The following is a 12,929-nucleotide window of genomic DNA, read 5'->3' as shown; positions in this document are numbered from 1 at the left end:
TTTTCAGAAGAAGTATTGAACAATCTAAAATTTGACTATGCTTCGTAATTTATTTGGCAATTGCTCTAAAAACTAGTACATACTTAAGAATTTGAGAAACTGACCCAACATTGTATCACCAGCAAACATAACTTGAGAGTTCTCTCAAAATTAGGGACTTAGTGAAGATAAAACGTAAATTAGATTAGACTTCTCTCCAAATTAGATACAGTTATAGTATCTCCAAAGGTAGAGGTAAATAGATAGGTAAAATTATATAACTACTATATTTATCTTTTTTCATGAAAAATCATTCTTTAATAGGAGAGGTATTCGATAAGACATTATACCTTTTTTCCATTTTGAAGAGTATTTTACCTCTCCTTCAATTAAGAGGTAAAATCTTATAATTACCATATTTGCCTTCTTTTCATGAAAAACCATTCTTCAAGGCAAAAGATACTACTATTTAAGAAGGTATTGTGTACTATTATTTAATTTTTTAAAAATCATTTACCTTTTTATATATCTTTTTCCTTTAGAAAATGTTACTTTTTGAAAGGATATAATTCACTTTTTGAGAAGGAAAATAAATAATATACTTCTTTCATTCACCTTACCTTGTTGGAGATGCTCTTAGAAGAGATAAAACGTAAAAGCGGAGACTTTTTCTAACATCGGTTTAGACATAAATCAGACTTTCATTAAAAATAAACGTAGTATCTTAAAAAGGAGGTTTTTAATCTAACTTAAAAGGACTTTTTTTATATTTTTGAAAAGGTGCAAACGAAATTGTAGGGATAGCATAATCACATAGCCATAAAATATACTTACAACATATGCTGAATAGAACAAGAAAGGGTGATGACAAGAGCAAATCTAGCAAACCTATTAGGATAAAGTGCAATGCACAACAGTTGATTTAATTTATTTATTTGTAGAGCAGAGTAAAGCTCATTTCCAACCATTAATGGAAGTTCAGGACTGCATACTTTGTTTCTGAAGAGCACCAGCTTCAGTCAGCAATGGGACAAGTTGTCCCTGCTGGTGTTTCGCCATAACCACTGCAAACACACACAATCAATCTCAACACGGTTTAGGAATTAGAAATAGTCTCTTGATTCAAAAAAAAAAAACAAAAAAAAACTTACCATCAGAGCCACCTATGTGTTTGCCATTGATGAACACGTTCGGCACAGTTCTCTGCCCCGTCCACTCGTGCAGCGCTGCCTGGATCTCATCGCCATCGGCTTAAGGAACAACTAGTCAGTTTCGAGAGCACAATGTAGAAACAGAACAAGTGTTTTTTTTTCCAAACTCACCTTCCTCATCGAGCTCGATAACTTTGTGAGTTGCTTGTAACTGGGAGAGTAGGTTCTTAACCCTAGGGCAGTAGCCACAGTAAGTCTTACTGCACCAACGACACCCCGTTACCACATAATTAGTGAAGTTTTTGAAGGATAAGATGACCAAACAAGTTCAAAATTAATCAATCCTTCTAAATAAATGATACTCCCTCCGTCCCCGATTAAGAGTCACACTTGCATTTTTGCACTCGTTTTGTAAAAATGATAATAAATAGTTTAAGTGGAAAAATGGTAAAGTAAGAGAGGGAATAATGTAAAGAAGACTCTTCTCTACCTTATTCTCTATCTTATTTTACTATTTATCGACTTTAACTATTTATTATTATTTTTACAAAACGAGTGCAGAAATGCAAGTGTGACTCTTAATCGGGGACGGAGGGAGTACAATAACTCAAAATACTTTTAGAATAAAACAAAATAACGTTTCATATCAGTGTAAAATTAGAACTAAAACCAATATATAAGTCTAATAGGTCACTCCTCCTATCACTAACTGGTTTTAGGATGGAACCTACGGATTTTTCTATCACTATCAATAAAAAAAGAAATGCCCCTTAAGATACGATTATGATCCGAACATTGTATACGCACTCAAAATAAAGCTTTTGGGTTATGTAGAGCAAGGATGATGAAATAACTAGAACGGCTTGAAGTGAGTATTTGAACGATATGATACGATAAAAAAGATCAAACTAAATTATTCGACGCATCGACTTAGGAGTGTAGAGAAGTATCTCTAACTCAAGATTAGAGATAGCCCTGACAGATTGGTGATGTAATAGGGTTCCAATCCAGTACATACCAACTTCTAAGGTGATTAAATCTTTTACAAGAACAATTAACTAATGGTGAAATATAAGGGAAAAATATACTCCATCATTGATGATGGCGCAAACCTAACTTGATTATAAAAATTGGGGATTGTTTTCACCAATCAATAATTGAGTTTACAATAAATAAGAACCATAAATCATAAATAACGCATATAATTTATCCTCTTTTTACAATAATTTGCAAACTGCAAGCAGTAATTAATCTTGAACAACAAATCTCCAAACATAAAAATCAAATCTTTAATTAATAAATAAGTAAAGAATTGGAGGAATTACCTGAAAACCACAACTGGGTTTGAGGAAACAATCTGCTTTGCCTTAGCAAGAGCCATTTCTATGTCTTCCCTTTTATGCGCTGAACTGAATAGCGATCCCATTTTCAGCTCGTGCTTTATATATTTCTGCAAAATCAAGGTAACAGGTGGGGTTGTTGGGAATTGCTCAGTGTCCAAAAACACAGATGTCAAATCTCTCAGCTTCAAATCTAAGCAAACGGAGCATTAAATTCCCTGTTTGATATTTTCTATTTTCTTTTTCTTTTTCTTTTTCTTTTTCTTTTTAGTTTACTAAAGCCTGGAAAGAGAATTTTATATTCCCACTACGTCCAACTACTCTTTAAACTTTATCATATTTTAATTGAACATAAATTTTAAGAAATATAATGAAAATGTGTTAAAAAATTAGTGTAATATAAATCTAATTTTTTAAATACTAACTTTTCAATAAAATTTAAGTGAGAATTAATTAGTAGAATGCGGAATCCACCGCTAAAAATAATAAAAATAAAAGTATATGCTAAATCTTATGGGACTAGTAAAAATGAAAATATTTGCAAATTTAAAGAAATGAATAGTAATAAGATTCCATGTGTATCATTAGGTTGGGAGGTCTAATCTGTCCCTTCTTTCTTTCTTGGTCACAAAATTTAAGCTATCAAACCTTATATTTATATTTTACTATCTCTGCTTTAAGGAAGATGACTTCTTTCTTGAACGACATGAAATTATATGTATTCTTTTCGTCCCATAAAAGATGTCACACTTCCCTTTTTAGTTTATTCCACAAAAGATGTCACATTTCCATTTTGGAAAAAGTTCTCTCTCACATGAATATAAAAATAATATTTTCTCTCTCCATTTAACATACAAAATAAAACCTTCTAATCTCATGCCGTCCCACAAATGTGACATCTTTTGTGAGACGGAGGGAGTACTTTTATTTTGTATATTAAGCAGATAGAGTAAAGTAAGAGAGATGGAATACAATAGAGATAAAGGTGATTTTATATTTAGCAATGGTCATCTTCATATAGACAAACTAAAATGAAAAGTGTCATCTTCATATTTAGCAATGGTCATCTTTATATTTGACTGCGTGTTAATTTTTGGAAAGGATACATTTACCTTGTTTATAATTTAATCTCTTGTTTATGTCGGATGATGTATACTAAAAAATATTTTTCGAGTTTATTATAAATTTGATAAATTGCTTGTATATTGTAAAATCTCCTTTTATGAGAATAATAAATGGTTTCTTTATGTTGTGTATTTTACTTTAACGGACATTGACCGTTTTAATTATATTCAATTGAAACGCCGGAAAGGAAAATTAGTCTAAGTCTTCTACATTGTTATCACAGTAGGTGACTCAGTCGGAACTTTTTACGTAGAAGTAAAACTTTTTCACAAGCTTTGGCTACATATCGCGAAAGGTTGTTGTGTCCATCCGAAAGTCATTTTACCTTGAGAATGACTAGTGACACAGGACAGGTGTGATATAGCATCGAAAGGAAGTTTAGACATGTTTATTGTTATCTACTAAAAGACGATGTCTTGGAAATTTAATATTTCTTAATCATTGTAATAATATAGGACATACGTTATTAATCATACGCTGCTTTGACTTATTCGCAGGTGCGGGTTTTTCGCAACCCAATAATCCTGATATCTTAGGTAGTAGTAATTAATAACTAGTACGGTGTCAGTTTTATTATTACTTGAATAGTGTGCTTTCGCGGTATGACTATATCTCCAAGAGGTGTTCGAGAAAAGTTCTATTATTCGAAAACCCGGCCGGTTTGGATTTAATCCAAGAATAATAGTTAAGCAAAGTATATTATTTAATATACATATCGTACTGGACAAACTCTTGGAAATAAAAATATATTAATTAATTTAAAGTGCATAGTTAGACAACAAATTAATTAATGTTATATAGAAAGTCTTAAACACGGGAAATAGTATATTAAAGAGGTTAACCTGGATTGCTTGTAATCACAAACTGGATGGGCGGTCAGTATTTTTTCTATAGTGACACAAGAAATATTCCATTGGGTTTATATTAAATTATGAGTTATAATTTAATTAGCAAAGAATGTCCAAAAGGGGAGGCCCAATCCAGGCCTTATAGATCCCTAACCTAGCCCACCACAAACTCTATAAATAAGGATGAAGGAGATGTGTCATATTTGATTAGCACTACAACTCTTTGCAAGTATACAAGACAGAAATAGTATAGCTAAAGGTCAGTACCGGGATATCTAACACAGTGAATATAATTGCAACTGGTTGTCATATACTAAGCGTCATATTATCTAGAGAAACATAGTTTTGGGTTTTAAATTATGAAACTAAACATAAATAGATAAAGTAAAAGAAACAAAACATAAAAACAAATAAGATAGAATCAGGCAAATAGAAGAATTTCAAGGATAATGATTTCACTAACTCTTTAGTTATTCTAATTAGTTCTACATTCATCCGACTTAAGTTTTACCATGATTTTCCCTATCATGCATCAATACTCATGTCACATTATTATATAAACGTGTAAGATAAACCAATCAAAACTATCACATATCACAGATTGACAATAATTAAGGTAACATCCAATTAGTTGAACAAAAACTCAGGAATTATCAAGTGCAATGAGTTCTAAACATTAAATATAAAAAGCACTACATAAAAGTCATTTACTATCAAACCTCAAAATTCTAATGTTTAGCAATCCAAAGACAGATGAACTAAAACAATAATTAAAGTACGAGATATGAAATAAACCAACAAAACCCAAGGTTGAATATTGAAGTCTTCATGCTCCTCTTGCCTTGCTTTAATCTCCAAGAATGATGGAAGAATTAAAATATAGAGTAGAGAGGGAGGAGCCTTGGAGGCTCCCCAAAAGGGGGATATGAATTGGTAAATATTATAAATTAGGTTATGCGGTATATATAGGCTTGAAAAAGATTTAAACTTGATAAAAAGTGTCCTACAAGGGAAATTTCTTGCTCCATAGGTTAAAGGAAAAATTTGGCTTCACAAGGTAATAGTTTATTTCCTTCCTTAAATTTCTGCCTAAACTCAGCACTTTGACAGCAATGTGCGACTTTCGTAGAATAAACATAACTTTCTCCAAAGAACTCCGATGGAGTTGATCAAGGTACCAACGCAAAGCTATTTTAAAGATAAAGAGAATGGTATGTAGCACAACCTGATCGGACTTCAGAAGCACTGGCAAAAAGGGTTTGAACTGAGATTACTGCGCGCGAATAGGCCCAGCGGGCCGCTGGGAAAGTTTCCGAGATCTCTCGACGGCTTTCAGCGACCACTGGCATGCGCTAGGGGCCCGCTGGGTTGCACTTCAGCTCCAACTTCCAAATTCTAACCTTTTTATACCCTTTTTCAGCTCTATTTTATACATTTCTCTCAAAACACGTCAAAATACCAAAATGGATAAAATATGAAAATAGTGGACATGTATGCAACTTTGACACTAAAAACGGACCAAATTATGGCCTTAAAATAGTGCAAAATCCGAGCGTATCAATATTATAATACAAAAAACCCTAAACCTAGCCTCCGAACTAGCAACATTTCGATCTCCTCACTAATAGGAGTTTTCGAAAATTGCAAGTGTGTAAAATTGGTTTCTCTTGTCTTCTCCTTCAAGATTCTTATAATTTCTTTTAGATTCCTCCCACAAGAAAGTTAGATCTAGAGTTTGGGAAGATCTTTGGTTTTGCAATAAAGCTTCAAGGTCTACATTGCAGAAATAGCAAATCACTTCAATTCTCTGGAGAATCACATTAGTATGATTCAATATCATAATTTAATATTAAAGTATGTTATTATTTGCACAATAGCATGTTTATATGTGTTGTAGCATAAAATTAAATCGATTGACATAATCACCTAAACATATTATAACCAAATGAAAGACCTTAAGGAACTCTTTCTGTGTCAGTAGTACCCAAGGCATCAGTGGTATGACAAAAGCATAAATGAGTGAATGGTCCTAACGTTTCTGGTGAGGAATGAGTGACTGAGTGAATCCAACAATTAGAGAAAATAGAGGCTATCTTGACGAACTGACAAACTGACTAGATAGATGAAGTGAAGGGGAGGAATCTGAGACTGTAGACGATGGATTGACCTTAAGCTTGTGCAGACGATTGCAAAAACTTGGACCAGTTTATACATATGTGTTTATATTTGTTTTTCTGTGTTTTTTATTATTTTCTCTTATGGTGGTCTGCGTCTGTTGTCAAAGTTTTTTTTTTCAACTAGGTCTAGGAATTTGTGTTACTTCTTTTCTTCGAGTCAGTTAAATAATAACCATGCACGAAATTTGCCTTACTTCTTTATTTTGTCTTTCATACTTGAGGGCAAGTATGGTTTAAGTGTGAGCAGTTTGATAAGGTCAATTTTATGCATCGGTTATAGGGTTAAATTCTACGATTTCTGTAAATTAATACACGTTTCAAGTTCAGGTGCGTAGAGAATCTGCCAGGTCAAGGGAACGGAAGGAAAAATCAACCAGGCAGAGGAAACTGAAGGAAAAAGTGGAGTGAAGAAGCCAGTTCGCAACCTGACCCAGGAGATCGAGGAAGAAGTTGTGAACGGAGAAGTATCTTTTTCAAGGACTTTCTAGGAGGGCAAAATGGACAATTCAGCAGAGAGATTGCCCTAGAAGTTCGAGCCTCAACTATAAATAGAGACAACATGGAGAGAGAGGCATCATTCATCATCACCGAGCATCAATCACACTTTTCGCTCCTAGCTCATCATTTCACACACATTTCTCTACGCACTTAAACACTTATGGGGTAAAATTCTGGGAGTTTATGGAAGCCTAGTTTATATTTTGTGGTGAAACACCGTCCTCGTGAAGGTCGAAGATACAATTTACTATTTTCTGTTATTTTTCCATCTTTTTTAAGCCGAGACTTCATCGTTTAGAAGTTCGGCGCTTATCGTTTCAGTGTTGAACCTCGAATATCGTATCTATGGAAGTTTATGTTTTCTGTTTAGCTGATTCTGATGTTTAATTATTGGTATTTACTGTTTTGGATGCTATTCGCAACTGATGTTATTTTGGATTTGAGATCGGTGTGATCGGAGTTGATTTGTTGTTGAATCGGTTAAATCGGAGTTTTGGAGTTTGGATTTGACGTATCAGAGGTTGTTTTTAGTTGATCTGAGTTGAATTGTTAAACGGAGTTGTGGATCTGAGTTGTGATGTTCTGAATTCTGCATGGTTATGGACCCCATTACATGTTCGCGTTCTGTTTAGCCGTTTTTCATAAACCCGTTTACCTTGTCAAGTAGTTTAGTATTGAATTCCCATAGTTAAACCTTCACTTTTGTTACCCATGCATGTGTATGTTCGTTTTTTGTTCCCTAGGTCTAGCAGATAGGATAGTCATCTTAAATTTTTCCTAAGTCTAGTAGTTAAACAAGTCTTAACTCATGAATTGCATGGTAGCAGCCGCCCCCTACCAAGTCCTCTGAACACTTGCTTACCCCGTCTGTCTCTATGGGATCGATCCTTACTCCCTATACTAGCCAATAGTGAAAATTTTAAGGTTTTGATAGCGGTTGAGAGTCTTCCAACGACACGGTCAGATAGTTTAGAGAGCTCCTAGGCTTAGCGGTCAAGTGTATCCTCTAGACCTGATTGATCTCACGCCTCATATTATATCTCAATAACTAACCAAGCTTATCAGCGGTCGTTGCGAACACCCCAGCGGTCGCTGGACGTTTGTTTCAACTCAACTTTCTCGGAGCGGACTGCTACTGGCGTTCGTTGGCTGCTAGCGGCCGCTGTATGGGTTGCAGTGGACTGCTGGGCATCTTGAAAGCTCCAGATTTTCAACTTCAACTTTTGGCTATCTTTTTAGGCTCAAATATGCATATTTCTCACAAAATACGTTAAAATACTAAAATAGATAAAAACATACAAAATATGGAGATGAATTGTGATCTTGACATTGAAAACGGATCAAATAAATGCCTTATAATAGTACAAAATCTGAGCATATCAGTCAACTATGATACAATTAATGGGGAGGAAGGGAGTAGCTATTAATGAAGTGCCTCGGACTTTTGCGTCTTATTACTTAATTATTAATCTGATTCAATTATATCACAGGAAACATCAAACTATAACTAATGAAATAAAAATTGAAAAAGAAAATAAGACGTGTGAATATTTTCTTGAATTAAACACTAAATTAATGTGGATGGATTTAGAGTTTCTACATTTTATAGTGTGTATGTGATTGACTATATCTATTTACGAGTGTATTAGCTGTTGACATTTTACATCGATGTTCTTTCCCAATTTTATAAAATTGTGAATATGACAAATTAAAATTTAAATTATCAGTATTTTCTTTAATTTTACATAGGGAAATAGAATTATACATAGAATTTTACTATGAATTTCAAAATTTAATGATCTCAATCATAATTTATACTTAAAAAAATGAAATATAAATAATGCTCCTATGAAATATTTGTCAATGATTCCCACAAATAATGTACATACATAAACATATACCAGTATTGTATTAAATAAGATAACAATAAATTACTTCGATTGCCTCTTTTATATGGCAATGTTTTACTCGACGTAAGTCAAAGTCGAATCAAATCATATAATAAATAAGATTTTGATTTAATTTCATTAGCTTACACAACATCTCTACTTATAAATATATTTAAAAACAGGCTAAATAGTACTCTCTCTTTTCTACAGTGTGAAGTTATATTGCCATTTTGGTACGTTCCAGCATGATGGAGTTATTTGCTTTGAGATGCTAAATGGCCATGTAAGCCATAATATTAAAATATTAATAAAAATGGTATAATTAATACTCATTTAATGAAATCAGCTGGCCTTGCTGTTGAAAAGTAAAATTGCGGAAAATAAAACTTAAGAACTCTTGAAGACTACATTGTATTAAGCTTAAATTGTTCATTGAGATACATTCTACATAAGTATTTATAGGACTCTAAATATAAATATACCTAGGAACTATACTCATTGAAACTCTACATTGTAAATGTTATTCTCTTCCCAACATACTTGAGACTCACATGTTTTCTTCCCAAAATACTTGAGACTCACATGTTCTCTTTCCAACACTCCCCCTCAAGTTAAGTATCGAGTTTTTTTGACACTTAACTTACACGATCTTCACTTTGATAAATAGTTTATACTCGTATTTATGAGTTATTTTTTCTTCATTGAAAATTTAAACTCGTTTCAAGGAGCTTCTTCAATTTTCTATTGACAGTTGTAACTCGTGTCATAGAGCTCTTCAGTTTTTGATTGACAGTTTTAACTCGTGTCAAGGAGCTATCTTAGACAGTTTAAACTCATATCTAGGAGCCTTCTTAAACAGTTTTAGCTCGTATCAAGGAGTTTTTTTTTTTTTTTCTTCTGACTGACAGTTTTTACTCATGTCGGGAGCTCACTCGTCTTTGGACTGAATTTAATTTGCAGCCCAAATGGGGAACCATTCTCGACCCATTCCAGCTCAAACTACGAGCCCATATTTTTCATTTTATTTTTCTTGAGTCCAATAACACTAGCCCAATTACTCTTCCTCACAGACGGACGACTTCAAACAAGCGCCCTCTTTGTTTAGCCTTCTGCGGCGGCTCTCCTTCTGGCCTCTTTTCAACATTTTTCCAGGCACCCTTTCCGGCCAGTTCAGACTCTTCTCCCTTCAGTCAGTGGGATTCCTCTCCTCGATGACTACTCTTGGCAGCGGCTATGTGACCACCTTGGCCGCTTCAACTGTGTACTCCGTTTCGGCAGGCTTCTCTTGGTTGGCGGGATAGGCAACTGGTTTCTTTTTCCAGCGGCCTCCATGACCGACATTCTCGACGACGTGCTGCTCCTCTCGTCTATCACCATGTTGCTGATTTGTGGTGTTTTTTTTTGTTGTGGATCTAGTTTGCTGGGTGTTGTTGATAGATTTGGTTTTGGTGACGAAATGAATACGGATCTGGCCTAATGCAAGCAGCAGTGGTAGTCCCCTCCCCTCGGACACATGATTCATCGATTTCACTACCGTCTGCTTTTTTCTTCTCTCTTCTTACTTTTTACTTTCACTTTCCTTTCAACTCCGATCTCCTGCCTCTGTTATCGGCCGCTGCTTCTCCGGCATTGTGCTCCCCCTCTCTTCGGATTCTCGCTATTCCGGGCAGCCTCTTCTTCTCGGCTACTAGATCGGCTGCTCATCGTCCCTTCACGAATTGTGTCACCAATAGCTGGCAGTGAAACTTCTCCGGTCACTCATTCACTATGCTTTCCCTCTTGCTGCAATCACGGCAGATTTCCCCGTCGATTCGCTGATGAGCCTCAACTCTAACGACAATCATGCACCGCGCCTCCTTCCGACGAGGCCGCCTCCTTCTGGTTTCTCCGGCTGTGGTAGTCCTCTCCCCCTCGGCCTGACAAACTGAGGACTACTCCTCTGTTTTCTTCTCTGACGGCGGTTGTGTGCGCAGTCTCTCCCGGATGTCTCCTCTGTTTTCTCGGCCTTCCTGCCAAAGGCCTCTCTTCTTCTCTGGTAGCTTCTGCGACTCCTCCGGCGGCGGCGCCACTTCGGAATCAGAGAAAGGAGCTCGACATGGCGGTGGTTCTTCTGCTGGATTCGCTTAAAAAACCTTCATCGGATCTGCTCTCTCTCCTTTCACCACCACCTTACCCGTTATGCAATCGGTTATCACATTATCAACTACTTCAAATCCTTTGAGACACCTGCGGACTTTCATGGTGCAGCCCTCACAGTGTATGATCACCTTCTAAACGAATTCCTGAGGCGGCGGCGCCTCAGTCTCTTTCTTCCCATCCTCCGCCGCCTTAGGAGCTTACTCCTTCGTCTCCTCCGCCGCAGCCTTTGGAGCTTCCGTCTTCTTCTCCTCAGCTGGCTTTTCTTCTCCCATTAGTTTTATGATGAATTTGTGAAGACGGAGAAATACACCTTAAGTGCGTGTAAATTACACCAGAGAGAAAGCAGGAGAATTGTTTGCTTTTATCATATCTAGAGGCGGGCTGAATAGAGGTCGCCATCGCGTTGCTGCTGTTGGTGAAGAGCTTCCTACTGGGCAGAGTTTCAGCCTCGTGCTAACTGCAGAGCCTCCCCCTTCCTTGATGTTTTCCCGATAGGATTTTTGGTTTTTTTCTTTTTTTTTTTTGATTTAGAGACAGTGATCTATTCATACAAGGACTCTAGAAGACTGCATTATATTAAGCTTGAATTATTCAACTCTAGATATAAATATACTTCGGAACTATACTCATTGAAATTCTACATTGTAAATGTTATTATCTTCCCAACATATTTGGGACTCACATGTTTTCTTTCCAACAAACTTGAGACTCACATGTTTCTTTCCAACATTTCGAAGTATAAGCTTTTTTTTATGACTAGTGTACCCTTTTTATGTAAAATATAATTATATGAGCCAATACATCTGAAAATTAACATTCATTCTTATTCATTTATATTCAATCAAAGAGTCTTCTTTTTCTTAGTAACTCAAAATAATGCACTAAAAATATTTAATCTTCACATTATTTTCTATACGAATTTAATATAATTATTCATTAAATTTAATTATACTAATTCTCAATTTTATTAAATAAATTATAAATAACATACATTTAACCATAATAATTTACAATATTTTGATATACAAGTAATTTATATTTTACAGACAAATGAGTTTCAATATTAAAAATATACAAAAAAACTAGTACTACTATATTACTTTTAACTGAAATATTAAAATTAAATTATTTGGTATCATAAAGGTGCGACACTTTTATGTAGTCTGTAATCACAAAAATGTATAGAAATTGAAACTTCGATCCACTATTTGATTGATTTAAATTCAAGTAAATCTAAAAATTAAAGATATAGAGTATATATATACTATTTATATACATTTATCTTTACTCTAATACTAATATGTGCGGAGTATAATTTATTTTAAAACTATTTTATGAATTTCCCATGATAATAAGACTTCGTTGTTAAATGATGTACTTAAGAGGTGCGTTAAAATGACAACACCTCTTAAAATAACATCCTACTACCATTTTTAGCCAATCATTTGTACGCGTGGACGAATAATAAGCTGCCATGTGGCAATAAAAAAATTCTCAAGTGCAAAAATCTCGGCCAACAATATACAATACTGTATACAACAATTTTTTCTCGACCAAACAATATCCAACACGATATACAACAATCTATAGATTGCTGTGTAGCGTTTATAATATTGTTGGATATGTGGTGTCACGGTGTCACTTTAAGAGGTGTCGTCATTTTAACACAAACCAATACTTAATGTAGAAAAATTTATTTAAATTATATTAAATTAAATTAAATTTAATAATACTTAGATAATTTGCGAATAAAAAGTACTAGTGTGAAATAGAGTGAACGATT

The 12,929-nt window shown here is 34.7% G+C and overlaps 1 protein-coding gene across 1 annotated transcript; it reads right to left on the bottom strand.

Moving 5' to 3' along the window:
- Positions 1-771: 771 nt before the first annotated feature.
- On the bottom strand, positions 772-2,665 carry GRXC1 (Thioredoxin superfamily protein). Its single transcript, XM_048111260.2, has 4 exons — positions 2,456-2,665; positions 1,302-1,390; positions 1,131-1,229; positions 772-1,043 (listed from the first exon to the last, which is right to left on the bottom strand). The coding sequence occupies exons 1-4, from the start codon at positions 2,554-2,556 to the stop codon at positions 958-960; spliced, it is 375 nt and encodes a 124-aa protein (XP_047967217.1). The 5' UTR covers positions 2,557-2,665; the 3' UTR covers positions 772-957.
- Between the last annotated feature and the right edge of the window lie 10,264 nt (positions 2,666-12,929).

Source organism: Salvia hispanica, chromosome 3 (assembly GCF_029641045.1).
Source record: "Salvia hispanica isolate PSC_SH4W2 chromosome 3, Shi_PSC_v1, whole genome shotgun sequence".
Lineage (NCBI taxonomy): Eukaryota > Viridiplantae > Streptophyta > Magnoliopsida > Lamiales > Lamiaceae > Salvia > Salvia hispanica.
The sequence above is the reverse complement of the archived record's forward strand: the minus strand, read 5'-3'. Positions and strand labels throughout refer to the sequence as shown.